At 37.2% G+C, this 16,646-nt stretch overlaps 1 protein-coding gene across 3 annotated transcripts; it reads right to left on the bottom strand.

Annotated features, from left to right (window-relative positions):
* Positions 1-7,018: 7,018 nt before the first annotated feature.
* Positions 7,019-16,646, bottom strand: LOC116314848 (dual specificity protein phosphatase 26). Of its 3 annotated transcripts, none has more exons than XM_031732985.2 (6): positions 16,590-16,646; positions 15,927-16,109; positions 15,455-15,638; positions 14,845-15,056; positions 11,868-12,108; positions 7,019-11,134 (listed from the first exon to the last, which is right to left on the bottom strand). In XM_031732985.2, the coding sequence occupies exons 3-5, from the start codon at positions 15,631-15,633 to the stop codon at positions 11,903-11,905; spliced, it is 597 nt and encodes a 198-aa protein (XP_031588845.1). In that variant the 5' UTR covers positions 15,634-15,638; positions 15,927-16,109; positions 16,590-16,646; the 3' UTR covers positions 7,019-11,134; positions 11,868-11,902. The 3 variants fall into 3 exon arrangements, with proteins under 3 accessions (XP_031588845.1, XP_039471421.1, XP_039471420.1); XM_039615487.1 differs by having other exon boundaries at positions 7,019-10,956; XM_039615486.1 differs by having other exon boundaries at positions 7,019-12,108.

The following is a 16,646-nucleotide window of genomic DNA, read 5'->3' as shown; positions in this document are numbered from 1 at the left end:
TGTTCACCTTGAAGCAGCTAACATGTAAGCTGGAGAGGAAATTATGTTGCAGTCATTTAGCAGACCTTCATTTGTCCTGGCAAAAATAATTATATAATAAAATATCCCAGAATTCTTTTCAGGAAGGTAAGTGGGCGAAGACAGTGTCAAGTGTTACTTTGACATTAACTGGCAATGACGTTAAGAATAGTGTGGTTTGAATCATATCATATCACAGCTTTCCGAGTTCATTCGTCTTTATTGTTGCCCACCAGGCCTTTCTTCAGAGTTGATTCTTTTCCATTGCTGGTTACCCGACAGGATCCAAGAGCTGTTCTATTTCCTTTGCCTAAGCCTGTGGTCCTGGTTTTTCTTTGTTCTGACTGATCAGACAGGCTACCCTTGAGCAGAGGGTAATGTCCAATGTCCTGAGTCTTTGACCTAGTATTTTGAGTTTCTTCTGTGGACTATTGATTTGGTTTTTTGTAATTAAGAGCTAAGTTATATTCACATTCTTAAATATTTGATTTTTCTGGTGCCTTGGATCCTTGTTTAATTATGTTAGTTCATTTTTGTGTCCAGTCTGTCCTAGTCTCGTCTCTGTGTCTGGTTCTCAGTGTATTCTGTGTGGAAGTCAGCCTTGTGTCCATGCTTATCTTTTATTAACTCTTTTTGTCTCCTGTTTCCCTGTGTCCGGTCTCTGTGTGTGCTCTTTCTGTGTTCCCTGTTTAGTTAGAGACATGTCTTAAAGCCATAGAGGCCTGGATGACCTCTAATATCCTACTCCTAAATTCAGAAAAACTGACATAGGTTATTGTACTCTGTCCTGAAAATCTAAACAGATATTTATCTGGCATGACCTCTACACACTAAAGAATCTGTGTGCAATTTTTGAGTAGTCTTTTACTGAACACATTCAAAAGCCTTTAGATGATCCAGAACACTGAGTGAGTAAGAATACTAACTGGAACTAGAAAGTGAGACCATACTTTTCTCTTGTTAGTTTCTCTTCACTTGGCTCTTTTAAAGTCCATAGAACCATAGAATATACATGTTTTTCCCTAGCAACCTACTGACTGGTCTCTAGGTCTGTGTGACTGAGGCCTTTATGATCTACCTCTGTATTAATTAGTTTTTAACTTTTTCATCTAAAATTTATTTATAAGTGGATTTTCTTTTTCATTTCACCACTTATTTTCACAATGGTGTAAAATCATTTAACTTGCCACAATGGCAACATTTACTGAGACCACAGAAGAAAATATTCGTAGTTTTAGTTTTACCTACATTAGGCCAATGATTCAATTCTTTTGCAATCTAATTGAATGAAAATCTAAATTAAAAAGAAACAAATAAAAGGGTCCATAAATACATTAATGCCTACTTTGCAAGAGCTTTTTCTTTAATTTATAGATTTTAATTGTATTCCTCTAAAGCATGGTAAAAGAGTGATAATATATACTTTATATCAAACCAGTGATTTATGACCCCCCGTCAAATTATTTATGACTACGACTATGTCAAATTATTTAACTTCCAGGTGACTGTTGATGTAATTTGGTGATGTATGGACATCACCAAACATTAAACATACTAATAAATGTTTTATGAAAATCTGACGTACTTTCAAAGCATAAGAGTAAACCTTTTTTTATAAAAACATGTTCTTTGATGATCATATTACTTGTGTCACATTTTAAAAGCACAATATACTTAGAAACAGTTTTAGAGAACTTCCACCTTTACTTTTCGGTGAAAGTCACGCAGGTCATAATTTCCAGTCACTTGAGGGTCGCTGGGGTTGAGTGAGGGTCGGGGGTCATAACCCTCAAACAGCTGTTTCACATGGATCAGGTTAAACCCACCCTCCTCCACTCTCTGATTGGTGAAAGCAAGAACCCGCCTTTCTGAAACTGCTTTTTTGATCAGTGGTTTTTCTCATTGGTAAAAGCTCTATTTTAAATTGCCTTATTGGTGGATCAGGGTGGAGTACCAGCTTGGGGGTCGCACTGTGAGTCAAAGAGAATGTCATTTTACCCACACTGGCTGCTGTGTGAAGACCCATTTTTACTTTTCTCTGGGATCTTTGCTCTGGTACGACTGTCTCACATTGTCATGGAACATGTGTAAGTCTGCCTTTGATTCTGATGTTCTTTTTTTGGATTAAACAAAAACAAATAAAAAGAGTTAAAGCCTTCCAGCTGGGCATGCAGCCTCCAGCTCCCCCCATCCTCATTGCCCTCTGTTGTTACAAAAGCAGTGGTTTAATTAAGAATAACCTTTTTACTATGGCTTACCACACACACACAGGTACCCAAAACAGTTGTCTAAAAAAGGTGGCAGTTTTTGTCAAAAAAGTATACTTTATGGCTTAAAATGACAACAGCACACCATTATGAAATAGTATTCCATAATTTTAATTTCAAACATCCTATTTATCATCCTATTCCATTGCCATATTTTCATGATCATATTTTTGGGGTCATATGATTACCGATTATTCCATAGTTATGACATATCATAATTTTATGTTATTCATAAAAATGATGACAGCCATTAACTTTTATTATTCCTTTATAACTTCCTAAGCCTTAAATCATTTGGCAGGGGGTCATAAATCACAGGTTTGACATAAGGTGTATATTATCACTCTCTGAATGGGTCTGTGTGTTCTTGAAGTTCAATGGACTCTTTCCTTGCTTACTAAATTAAAGAGCATCAACATTAAAATTAAAAACATAAAAAATATTAGATCTAACACAACACAGTTTGTAAAAAATGAAAACAGTAAAATATCTCAGTTAGAATATTTTTATTACATTTAGTAGAGAATTTATCAAAACAAAGTTAGCAATCAGTGTTATTTACAATAAAAACAGACAGAACAGATTAAAAACCAATTTGAAGTACACAGATTAAGGCATTAACATCTCCTTTGCTAGTGTCTCCTTTAATGAACCACACAGAAAGTGATACAAAAATAAATTTAAAAGAATTCAAGTTTTTCTATAGAAAGGGCTCTATAACAAAACAATAGAGATAGAAACAGGAATTGAGAACAACAACAATCACAGCACAAAAAATTCACAGATACAAAACATGCAAATCCAATACAGCATAGGTAACACAATGGTAATACAGGAATGATCCAATCTCTCTCCCTCTCTCTCTATATATATACATATATATATAGAGAGAGATATATATAAATGCCTCTCCTGTGCTTTAACTCAGTAAAACTAAGACTGCTTTGCCAAACTTTGCAAACCATGCTCCTTTTTTTCCAGATACAAATTGATGCATTAGAGCAATATCATATCATATCAATCAGAATCTCATATTCTTACAGTAATGTTCATACAGTATATTCAGGGTAATAATTATCTGATCCTCTGCTGAACTTGGTTTGCTCACTTACAAAGAAATGAACTGTCTCTTTTTTTTGTAGTTGCATTTTAATGGAGAAACAGAATATCAACCAAAGAGAAAACCCCATTACTTAAAGGTTATAAATTGAATAGCATATCATTGAGTGAAATAGGTATTTGATCCCCTATACCCCACACCCAGAATTCTGGCCTCCACAGATTGGGTGTGTGCCCATGTAGCACAAAGACAATATTTAATCTATCAAACATCTACAATTCCTGATCTCAAAGCCTTCAGGAAAAGCTTTGTGAGAAAGTAACAGCTGCTGGTGCGATGGAATAAAAATATAAAATGACTATCAGTCATTCTTGGTCTGGAGTTCCATGTAAGATCTTGCCTTAATAGGTAAGGATGATCATGAGGGGGTGAATCAACCCAAAACTATGATCTGAAGGCAGTTGGGACCACAGTCACAAAGAACACGATTGATAACACACTACACTGTAGTACAATAAAATCTTGCTCACAAGGCCCCCCAGGTCAAGAAAGCACATGTGCAGTTTGCACACTTCTAAATGATTCTGAGAACAGTTAGGTGAAAGTGGGGTGGCTGTAGAGCAGGTCAGCTACTAATTGGAAGGCTGGTGGTTTGATCCCTTGCTGCCCCAATCTGCATGCTAAGTATCCTAACCCTAACCCCAAGCTCATATGAATGTGTGTGAATGCTTAGATAGAAAGCACTTAAAGCATAGAATAAAGTGCTTGGGGGAATGTGGCTTTTTGTATTAAGCACTTTGAGTGCTATACAAGAATCAGTCCAAGTCCAGTGGTCATATAAAACTTAAATTGAGCGTTTCAGGGAAGAAAGATGGTGACCCAAAGAATACCATCCCCACAGTCAAGCGCGGAGCTGGAAACATTATGCTTTAAGGCTGTTTTTCTGCTAAGATTACAGCATGACTTCACTGCATTAAGGAACCAATGGGCAGGCAATGTACTGTAAAATATTGAACAAGAACTTCCTTTCCCTAGCCAGAACACTGAAGGATCGTGGATGGGTCTTCCAGCATTACAAATACCCCAAACATACAGCTAAGACAACAAAGAAGTGGATAAAGGATTTAGAAAACTTCTGGGCCAAAATCACTCCTGAGATGTTTGTGTGGCAGGGTGTGGTCTATGGCTCTGCTGTAGAGGAAGGGTGGTGCAGAGGGTTAACGATGTAGTGTCAGGGGAGGCTATCAGACACAGCAAGGTCCTATCATCATAATCATGCATCCCCTTTTTCTGCAGTGGCTGGGGAGAGCAGTAGCAGGAAGAGCGAGGGCAAGAAGCACTGCCAAGTGACCAGAAGCTTCTAAGTTGCTCATGCAAGCACAAGATTACAAGGACAATGCACATTGTAAATGAAGACTCCGTAATCACAATTTCCAAGCGTGGGTCACACTTGTGACAGTGAACAAACCTGGTGACAACGGCAAAAAACATCTCACAACTATATCTGCCAATAAGGGCTTCTCTATTAAGTACTTATTAAATACTATTAAACACTTATTTCATTCAATGACATATAAATCAGTTATTCTGTAATGTGTTTTTCTGGATTTTGGTTGATATTTGTCTCTGTCCATTACAATGAAATTACTGCTACTACTACTACTACTGTTCATTTGTTTTTTAAGTTAGTAAACTTACACATTCAGCACAGGCTCAAACAATGACTTCCTCCACTATATGTATGTATATATGCACCCTATCTCCTCCTTAATGGGTGGGCCAATCTGAATGAAAAATGTCACAAAGAGCAATTATTTTAGCATTTAAATGTTTTTATGTGATGTTACATCTTTTGTTTGCATTTCTTTCACTTATCACATTCTATGTATATTGCCCTTAAATTAATGGTCACTAAAATGGGTACCTGCAATGTAACTGGAATAAAAAACTGAGAAAGCACCACAGACCTTGCAAAAAAACACACATAGAGTGGGTTTTTGCTAGTAGAAGTAATTTTTAATACTACAGGGCATAAACATTAAGATGGACAACATACAGTGGCTTGCAAAAGTATTTGGCCCCCTTGAACTTTTCCACATTTTGTCACATTACAGCCACAAACATGAATCAATTTTTTTTGGAATTCCACGTGAAAGACCAATACAAAGTGGTGTACATGTGAGAAGTGGAACGGAAATCATACATGATTCCAAACATTTTTTACAAATAAATAACTGAAAAGTGGGGTGTGCGTAATTATTCAGCCCCCTGAGTCAATACTTGGTAGAACCACCTTTTGCTGCAATTACAGCTGCCAGTCTTTTAGGGTATGTCTCTACCAGCTTTGCACATCTAGAGACTGAAATCCTTGCCCATTCTTCTTTGCAAAACAGCTCCAGCTCAGTCAGATTAGATGGACAGCATTTGTGAACAGGAGTTTTCAGATCTTGCCACAGATTCTTGATTGGATTTAGATCTGGACTTAGACTGGGCCATTCTAACACATGGATATGTTTTGTTTTAAACCATTCCATTGTTACCCTGGCTTTATGTTTAGGGTCGTTGTCCTGCTGGAAGGTGAACCTCCGCCCCAGTCTCAAGTCTTTTGCAGACTCCAAGAGGTTTTCTTCCAAGATTGCCCTGTATTTGGCTCCATCCATCTTCCCATCAACTCTGACCAGCTTCCCTGTCCCTGCTGAAGAGAAGCACCCCCAGAGCATGATGCTGCCACCACCATATTTGACAGTGGGGATGGTGTGTTCAGAGTGATGTGCAGTGTTAGTTTTCTGCCACACATAGCGTTTTGCATTTTGGCCAAAAAGTTCCATTTTGGTCTCATCTGACCAGAGCACCTTCTTCCACATGTTTGCTGTGTCCCCCACATGGCTTATGGTAAACTGCAAACGGGACTTCTTATGGTTTTCTTTTAACAATGGCTTTCTTCGTGCCACTCTTCCATAAAGGCCAACTTTGTGCAGTGCACGACTAATAGTTGTCCTATGAACAGATTCCCCCACCTGAGCTGTAGATCTCTGCAGCTCGTCCAGAGTCACCATGGGCGTCTTGGCTGCATTTCTGATCAGCGCTCTCCTTGTTCGGCCTGTGAGTTTAGGTGGACGGCCTTGTCTTGGTAGGTTTACAGTTGTGCCATACTCCTTCCATTTCTGAATGATGGCTTGAACAGTGCTCCGTGGGATGTTCAAGGCTTGGGAAATCTTTTTGTAGCCTAAGCCTGCTTTAAATTTCTCAATAACTTTATCCCTGACCTGTCTGGTGTGTTCTTTGGACTTCATGGTGTTGTTGCTCCCAATATTCTCTTAGACAACCTCTGAGGCCGTCACAGGGCAGTTGTGGAGCTGTTTTGCAAAGAAGAATGGGCAAGGATTTCAGTCTCTAGATGTGCAAAGCTGGTAGAGACATACCCTAAAAGACTGGCAGCTGTAATTGCAGCAAAAGGTGGTTCTACAAAGTATTGACTCAGGGGGCTGAATAATTACGCACACCCAACTTTTCAGTTATTTATTTGTAAAAAATGTTTGGAATCATGTATGATTTCCGTTCCACTTCTCACATGTACACCACTTTGTATTGGTCTTTCACGTGGAATTCCAATAAAATTGATTCATGTTTGTGACTGTAATGTGACAAAATGTGGAAAAGTTCAAGGGGGCCGAATACTTTTGCAAGCCACTGTACCAGCTCCCTATTCTTGTTAACATAGAGAATATGAGTCTGACTAAAACATATTTTATCAAATGTAGCAAATATGTAGCCATATTGACTTTTTCTTATCACAATGATATTTTGTCACTGTTTAGTTGCTTGACGCTAATAAAGGTATCTGATGACTGAAAGTGACAGGTAGTTTCTTTGAATAAAGAAGTCATGTAGACAAGTTTTAGATATTGTACATAAAAACACTGGAGGACTTTTTAACAATTTTTTAAATAGTTTCTCTTATGGCTCTTATGATATCATTTTTAGATTTGCAACAATAAATTACTGTTATCAAGTGAGCTACCATTTGGGTCAGGCACAAGATATGACTACAATACCATGGTAATGTCATGCTAGTTACTCAAAGACATGGGCTACAAAGGGAGGAAGTGATAATGGGTAGTGCATCCATCTTTATATGCTATCTATAACAGAAAGTTATAGTCTGATGTGGCCATTTGATTATCTATTGAGCCCTAAGCACCCAGTTAAGATGCAATTAATTCCCTATAAAATGCACACAAATTGTCACTTAAGTCATGACACTTCAGTTCAGATTGCTTGCTGTTCTGTTTTGCTTTCCAATACTACAGTTCAAAATGTAATTTGTGAAATACACCCTTTCTTGCCAAGAGCAGTGTTGCAGAGTAATGGAATACATGTACTGGCGTTACGTATTTAAAATACAAAATATGAGTAACTGTATTCTGTTACAGTTACTGTTTAAAAAAGTGATAATTAGAATACAGTTACTTTGTTAAAATAAATGGATTACACTGCGGTGTTTTCCTGTTTCACATGTTAGGCTATCTCCTCTCTAACCCCTCTCTAATTTTGGTAATTCCTCACAAACCCAAACCTGGAAACACAAACAAAACACAAAATACGATCTAATGTAAGCGTCCCTTTAATGTTGGTGGCGTCAGTTACGCAATGGACCCACAGCAAACACAACAGAGCCAGCAGTGCGCGGGCAGGAATGTATTTCTTACTTGGAGATTCTGACAAAATTTCATATTTAAAGAAGAAAAGGATGGGTGAAATATGACCGTTCGGTGCAAACTGTTTGCCAGCAACCAAGCTGCTGAGAGCAATAGCAATAGCATAGTCTGCTCATTTCCAGCTTCTCATTTTTATTCTTCAACCATAATAGATTATACTATTTCTTTTATGCTAGGTGTAGGTGCAGGCACTAAGTTTATCCTCTGTCTGAAGGACAGCCAACTTTCTTTGGATTTGCTACTCCTTGCAAACAGGTTTGAACACCATATGGGTGGTTAGACTAGAGCTGTGTGCCTGAGATGACCTTATTGGTCATCTCAGGCATCTCATACTTACTGAAACTGAGTATTTTATTCAATGTGAAGCCAGAGGTTTTACTTGTAAATACACTGACATCAGTACTGGAAACTTTGAACATGTTTAATATGAGAATCTGTGTGTGTGTGCGCGTGTGTGTAAGAACTGAAAGTAAAGAATAAGCATAATATACTCTCTTTATCCACAGACTGTACAAATCCTCATTTTTGGGGGGGTATTTTATCTGCATTTGCTGAGAGTAACATTGCTCACTTCATTCCCCCTTGTATCTCAATGTGGTGATGTTACACAGCACAAATTCTACAAGCCACAAAAAATGTCTTTCAAACATAATTCTTGAGGTAATCATTAGTAACACATCGGAAAGTATTTGAAATGCTGGTTAAAAGCACAGAATTGGCTCTTCTAAAGTTTTTTTTTACAAGCGTGAGAACACAAGCCTCACTTTTAACATCAAGACAAAACAGCAGACTTTACCCGACTTGTGCACACAGCATGATTACTGTGCATGTTATCCAGGCAGTTGGTAGCTTTTGCAATGGCACATCTGTGGTATTGTCTCTCACTGCATGTCTACTCTAAATGCTTCTTGAGCTAGCATACTACATCTTCACTTCGAGTAGTACTCTGGACAGCTAACAGTCACTGTAAAGTTAAGGTGATACACTGGACTGGGAGATACTTAGAGAGCATGATGGTGAGTCTGTAGTCTACCAGACAAATTAAGTCTACACACTATATATATACAATAAAAAATGACTGTGGTTTCTTTTGATAAATTACATTATAAAAAAGTTCACTTAAACAACACCAAATTGTAAGCAAATAATTAATTAAAGATGCAACAATGGTTTGGCCAGGGACCATCTGCTTGGAACAGCCTTACACTATTCGGAGCTCAGAGCCAGCCAGAAACTGCTCACAAAAAAAAACAGTGGCAAGAAAAATTATGAAAAAAAGAGAAAAAAAGTGTTAAAGAAAGAGAGGTCAACATAATTGTATCTGGTAAATTTAAAAAAACATATTACCTGACAACTACCTGACATTTGTTTTGTTATATAAATCCATTGCACCTGCTTACGTTTGGTAAGTTAAGATATGTCAGATAACAGTGGGTATATAGCAACTCATTTCTGTTAATTATTTGTACCGCTTTTTGTTGTTTAAATAAGAGAAGATCCTGTTATTTAATGCAATTTGGGGATTTAGGAAATTTAATAATTTCTTTTAGTATGAAAATAATATTTTGCTTTGAGAAAAGTTTAAAAGTTTTTTTGTATATGCTGTAAGTTATAGTTCTTAGAAAAAAAGTCAGAATCAGCAAAAATAATATTGGCAGGTCACAAAAAAGGAACTTGGAAGCAACCAACCAAATTGCAATTGGTGCATTTGCTGTTGTGTTCACAAACAAATAATTACATTTGATATGCTGTAATTATGCTGGAATACCATAAGCTACATAACTGTGCTGGATTAGAACTGGGTTATAGGGCATTTCATGAATGTAAAAACGTTGAGGGAAGACCTGAAATGACTGAAACTATGGGGAAAAAATCACTCAGAAAGAATCTTATTTTTGGTGGTTTATATAACTTATTTACGCTCTATATTAACTAGAAAATACAACAAGGAACGTGTCTGCTTAGGGTCAATTGTGATCAGTTTTTAATTACTGACACTACATTAAACTGATATCAAGTATCACCAGAGGATTTGTATTATGCTCAAGAACTCCCATTCTCTGGACTTCAATTTACATAAATATGCTTGTGAATGAACAGGGCCTAATGTTGGGACACAAACATTTAAATTTCTAAGCACAAACAATTTTCTTCTGCCAATTTTCATCATGTTTTTTAACTGGCTGGGGTTGATGTAATATACGATTCTATTCTACTTTTACATATTATAAGTTTTGATTACAGTAAAATACCAGTTACAGCCATATAATGTTAATTCCAAATAGACAGATAAGAATACTGGAGTCTGTTTTAAAATTTTTATCTTCACATAACTTTAAAGCCAAGTACCTTTGTGTTACCTTTGTGTAAATTCCCTCTCATTTGCTACACAGTAAACTTAACGTTTCTGGACTACCATGACCAATAAACAGCATTAGAAACCTTGTGATCCGAGTAGTTCAGTGTATAGTTCATTGTGTGGTTGGTTAGCTCAGTGGAACGAGAACTGGTTCACAAAACTGAGCAGTTGAAATTTTTTGATATTGTTACTTCTCTCTGGGTTGAGGCAGTTTTGTTTATTTCATTTTGTTGTAATCATTAAAATACTAATATAAAACCATTCTTGAACACATACTTTCTCTGGCTAGAAAGTCAGACAACACTCAGAAAGTATGTCAAGACAACAGTAAACTCTCATCGGCAACCTTGGCACAACTCATTTTCGAACTCTATGTGGAACTATTTTTCTACTAAGACTAGTTAACAAAAAAAAGATTAACATCCTATTCAATATCACAGTGTCTGCTGGGTTTATTTTGTGACTCTGCTGAGTTCAGAACCCAGGTATGTTAATCAGGTTGGCGATAACCTGCCTCAGGTTGACTATTTTCTTCTGAAATTTAAAAAAGTCAGACAGAAATCTCTGTTAGACATGTTCTCTACAGCTTGACTAAAAAGAAAAACAATGCATATGGGCCCAAAATTGCAGAAGTGTCCAAAAACATGTGTGGATGAAGCCTGTAAAAACTTTTAGGCATAAATTTTGTGGACATCTGTGGTTGGCAGGATAACTGCAAACATGGCACCATGAATAAACATGTTAGCACTTGTCAGCCATAAGAATGATTGTTTCTAGTCCCTTTATACTTTTAACGTAGGCGTTCTCCCCTTGTCAGTATAGTCTAAAGCCATAATTGTGCAAAAAAAGTTTACAGAGCATAGAAACTAGCTCTCAGATCAATAAATAGAAGCTAAATGTCAGTAGGCTTTGTTGCTAACAGGAAATTAAATTAACATAATTCAGACAGTGAGGTTACACCCCAAACTCCTGTTTCACATCTGAAGCAAACCCCGTGCAGCAGTTTCCTCAATTTTGGACTCACAGTCAACTTTTGAAACCTATAAGTCAAAGCTAAGGGTTTACTACTTAACTTACATAGGTCAACTGATGTTGCTGTAAAATTTCTACCATTATGTGCGTGAATGAATCTAAAAGGCAGAGGTCAGTTACAAATTGAAAAAACACTTTGAAGGAAATAGTGGAATTATTAATAAAAGGTTCTAATTTTTTAGAACCTTAATGTATCGGTAAACTTTTATATCTTAAGGAATATAAAATTATTTGGTGCTGCTGTTTCAGAGTCTACAGAACTACAAAGATTAAACAAACTGAGCTGACTATGAAGATAATGGCATTACTTGATCTGCGGTATCAATGGCTACCATTCAGAGCCGCAATGTCAGAAATTCACAGGTTGCTCCTAGTTTGGTCCCAGAATATCTCCCAGTGTAATGGGCTGCTACCTCAGGTGGAGTGTGTCTTGAGAGTATTTTCAGCTCTACGGTGATGTTTTTCGGCTCTCTCTCAGGATGCTGTCCAGGCCATTCAGCTGGCGGAGGAAACCTCGGTTAGGGATGACACCTCTGTGGTCTTTTACTGTCTTGATGGCCTCCACAAGCGTCAGATTTTGTCTGATCATCAAGTAGGCTAGCACCAGAGTAGCTGAGCGGCTCACTCCCACAGTACAGTGGACCAGAACCTTACCTGCACATACCAAAAAACATAATCACAAGTCCACGCAAATTCAACAACCTGCATAGAACTCAGTAGCCATGCACACAAAGAACCCAGCACATACACAAAACTGTCTGCTTTGTATCCACTGTGGCAGAAACATCAGCGCTGTTTTAAAATTTATTTTTTTACTATTTGAAAAATGAAGTTTGTCAACAGTTATTGTTTGCTGTGTAGCAGTGGAAATACCAACAACTGTCACTAGATTACATGAATCTTTAAAACTGGAGGATTCTAAGGCGAGCTCTGAAGCCTCAGCACTCCTGTTCCATTAGTCTTGTACAATATCAATATCTTGTACAAACAAACAAACATAATGAGGCTCAGGAAAGTAAGTGTGCATTGTGATCCAGCAATTACAACTTTGGCCAAAATACAGACATTTAATTCGCCAATAAAAAGCTGCACAGCCTTCAGCAACACATGTAACTGCACGTATCATGACTAGATGAGTTTCAGATTTTGCACTTTTTTCTGTATTAGAGTGAAGCCAGTGATAAATCAATACATCCACCCGTGTACAGTAGAAATTACAGCTATAGTTTAACTGGGAAACTTAATTCAAACTATAAACAGGCAAAATAAATAATAAATTATGGTGTGTTTTAGCTACAGTGAATTTGTTCCAGCTCAGGTGGAGACTTTAATGAGTAAATAATTTTATAGAGATTCAAGTAGATTTTTATTGCAGCACATTTATACTTTTATTTCAGTAAAATGTTATTTTTACGGAATATACATATGCTATTGTTTTACTTTTATATAAGTAGCGGATTTAGGACACTTCTTCCACAGCTGTAAAATGCTGATAATCAGCGTTTGATCAGAGCATTTGTTCACTGTTTATTGAAACAGTGAAGAATACTTTTAGTAGTAACCACAGATCTAAGTACCACTAGATTTACATAAGGTGATTTACACAAAATGATAGCAACAACTTGAACCATTCAGATAAGACAAATGAGCGACTTATTGTTGTCAGATATTGTAAAAAGACAGTCTGTCCCATACTCCTATCTGTCCACTGCTCAGCGGACCTGTAACTCTATCTAGATGACCTATAATAGTGGAACCTGGACCCACAGTGAGTGGAACTCTGCAGCCAGAGGTGTACAGCTGTGTTTCACTGAGTGACCATTTGGCAGCAACATAAACACTGGAGAGGCTTCCAAATTTAGTTTCCAAATTGTACACAAATACGGTTCAAAACAGCGCTGATCATGGCGCCACCTTGCTTTAATGCAGTAACCTGAAATGTCCATTAAAAGTGACCAATCATATTAGAACCCCTCTTCTTTTGGGCTCCACCTCCAAACAGTCAAAATTCAGTTCATTTGCAGGAGCAAGAGTCAGCTTCAAGAGCAAAAAGTTAACAGTGAGAATGTGAATCAAAGTTCTGCACACAGAGGTTGTTGAATTTATGCAGAGGAATTTAATTCTAGATTACGTTTTTTCTTGCGTGGAACTTTTGACATAAATAATTCAATAAAATTACAAAATGTTATGTCAAAATGTTTTGCTTCAAATAGTCGGTTTGTTCTTCAATTGGAATTCCCACTCAGTCTTTTATGTATAAATAGCAGAGATGTCAAATGTAGCAATTTCTGGCTCCAAAAACAACATGCCAGTGGCCACAAAACTAACATTATGTCAGATTCCATAAATCGATGGATGATGTCACAAACCTTCATTTTCATACAGTCTGCAAAAGAGACATACAGAACCAGAGTGTGAGCTTGTGGATGTTTGTTTGTATTACAATCTTCAGCGTGGTTTTAGGATAGCTGTGCCCCTGATCAATGCTATTAAACACTAATGGTTGCTCCCCTCATCCCAGTGCAAATTACTAGGATAAATTGATGATTTACAAAAGACTATTAGCTCCCCTAAAATATTTATACATATTTTATATAAATGTTAATAGTTTCATGTAATCAGTGTAAAGCAATATACTAAATATTTCTTAATACTTTAAAGAAAAAGCTAAATGACCAGTAAAGACAAAGACTGTGCCCCCCAAATTCCTCTTTTTTTTCTTCACTACATTAGTCCTTTGCATCATTATTTAGACCTGTTGAGCCACACAAGTCTAACTATAGAACACAACATTTAAGGGTTTTTGAAGAAGCAACAGCATGTAGTGGAAAAATTTATAAAGTAAAAACAGGGTAATTCAAATACAAATGGATGAATCTGCTAATGCAAGATTACATTAAGATTTGCCAGTAGTTATATAAGACCTTTCATAGATCAAAAAGAGATTCATTTAAAATGTATAAAATACTACAGTCTGAAAATTTCTTATTTCTTAGGTCAAAGAACAAATTTATTTGTTTACTCTAGTAATGTAATAACTCATTTTTACTTAAAAGGACTTTACTCAATATCTATTCATGAGGCCATCAGGGTGATATGGGGTTCAGTCTTGCCCCGGGATCCTTTTTTGATATGCAGAACACAGAGCTTCTAACTGCTAGATGACCTGCTATTTGAAGTGATGATTTTCCCTCATGTTATCAATTAATAATTCATTTTTATAGGCATCTTTCAAAAGAATCAAAGATACCTTGTAAGCACAGCATGCAAAAAATAACAATTGGAAGAGCGCGTAGATTTAAAATTCAATAGATCATAAAATTAAAATCAAACACAGTAGAACAGAGAACCTACCCACACAGACCCCCACACGCCCAGTCTCAGACTAACCTCCACTGGTGAGGGCTTTGTGAATGAACTCAGAAGCAGGATAGAAGTTTACACTCATGTCAAAAGTTGGTGAGTCATGAGCCTCAATGCCATGATAGGTGATGTTCATCCCAGCGTAATATTCGGCTCCCCCGCGCCACTTCGTCTGTGCGCAGTTGAGGATATGTGTAATGCCAAGTTTGGCCAATTCTCGACGATCTGATGCAATGTCCCTGCAGAAGAGAGAAGGTATTTCCAGCTCTAGCAGTTAAACTGTTTTCACTTGACTACATAACTTGTATGATTTATGCTGACATGTAACTCTTATGTGACTCCTAAGCTTATGAATGAGACATAAACAGATACTGGTGGGTGATGAAGCTAGATATAGATTTTAGATAAAGACGTTTGCTTTAGACTAAACAGCTTTCAGCTTATATGAACATTTACTTCATTAAAATTAGTACTCATTGGGTGCTCATTACTCACTCGTAATAAGTAATGGGTATTTTTATTTCTAAGTAATACTTTACTAAGAAATGAATACGTTAAGTATTCATTCACTGTTATTAAGACACTCTTACTGAGTATTTACTTCTTCTGCCACCGCTCAGAGGTTAGAAAAACTCACTGGTCTCCAATATAGAGTCGTGGCCACACTTCGTCTGCATGGTTGCAGGCCGTTTTGCCCGTGTAAAGGAGCCTCTCTAGCTCGGAGACAGTCAGGATCGGGGAGGAACGTTCAGAGTCTTTTCGGCTCGGAGACCTGGAGCTGCTCCGGGACCGAGAGAACCGAGACATGAACGCCATTAAATCTGCGAAAACAGAGATGAAAAGGACGGGTCTTTTTATGATTATTATCAAAGAAATTCACACACGCGCGCGTTCAGAATAAAACGAATAAAATTAAAATGTAAACTGATTGTGGGTTGTAATTATTACGTTTGTTATTTGAATATGACATTTTAAATAACAAATTTACCTATAGCTTTTTGTAAATAATTCGTAGCATGTTAGTATACAATTGCGTATACAAACAAAAGCATGCAGGTCATGAATTGTAGGTGTTTTTTAAAAAACGCGAATACCATATTTATATTTACCTGTGTTGTTTTATTCCGTGTCTCAGTTATGTAGGGCTAGGTGCTCTGCGGCCATGTTGACTAATTTATTTGTTATGGGAGGATAACTGTGTAGACGAGACAGCTGCTACTGCATTCAGTGGGCATCTTCATCGTCTTCTCAACAAGTCTTCATTGAAGTGCGTGACTCCGAGGACATAGCTCCTGTTTTAAAGCGAAATTTAACGACATTTAAAAAAACGTGAGCTTACACAGTACAAAGAGCTTCTCCAGTTCTTCTATGTGGCATTTTATTGTCGGTTGTGTTGAAATAAGCGACTTTCAGCTGCTCCTTTAGTCATATTGGTCACAAGGGGTCGCCACAGCGAGTAAGTCTGCATATTTGGTTTGGAAAATTTCTACGCCGACTTCTTGTGACCATTGTGACTAAAGGAAGCAGCTGAAGGTAGTTTATTTCCCGACGCAACCCGAAAAGGGTTTGTGAGCACTCCTGGGAACGAAGAGGGATCTTTCAGTTTCTATGCAAATGTTGCTATTGCTAGCTGAAATTATGGCTTTAATGGTATTATTTATCGTTAATGGTCGTCTGTATTTTAGTCTTTGTGGTATTTGCTACCATCTGCTGGTCAAATGTGGGTAAAGCATTAAAAATGTCAAGGTAGGAAAAATGAATAGCAGTCTTACCACAAGGTCCATCTGCTCTGGAACTTTCCATCACATCACTGGAGTAGTGCAGTGTTG

The sequence above is a fragment of the Oreochromis aureus genome, linkage group 7 (genome assembly GCF_013358895.1).
Source record: "Oreochromis aureus strain Israel breed Guangdong linkage group 7, ZZ_aureus, whole genome shotgun sequence".
Taxonomy (NCBI): domain Eukaryota; kingdom Metazoa; phylum Chordata; class Actinopteri; order Cichliformes; family Cichlidae; genus Oreochromis; species Oreochromis aureus.
The sequence above is the reverse complement of the archived record's forward strand: the minus strand, read 5'-3'. Positions and strand labels throughout refer to the sequence as shown.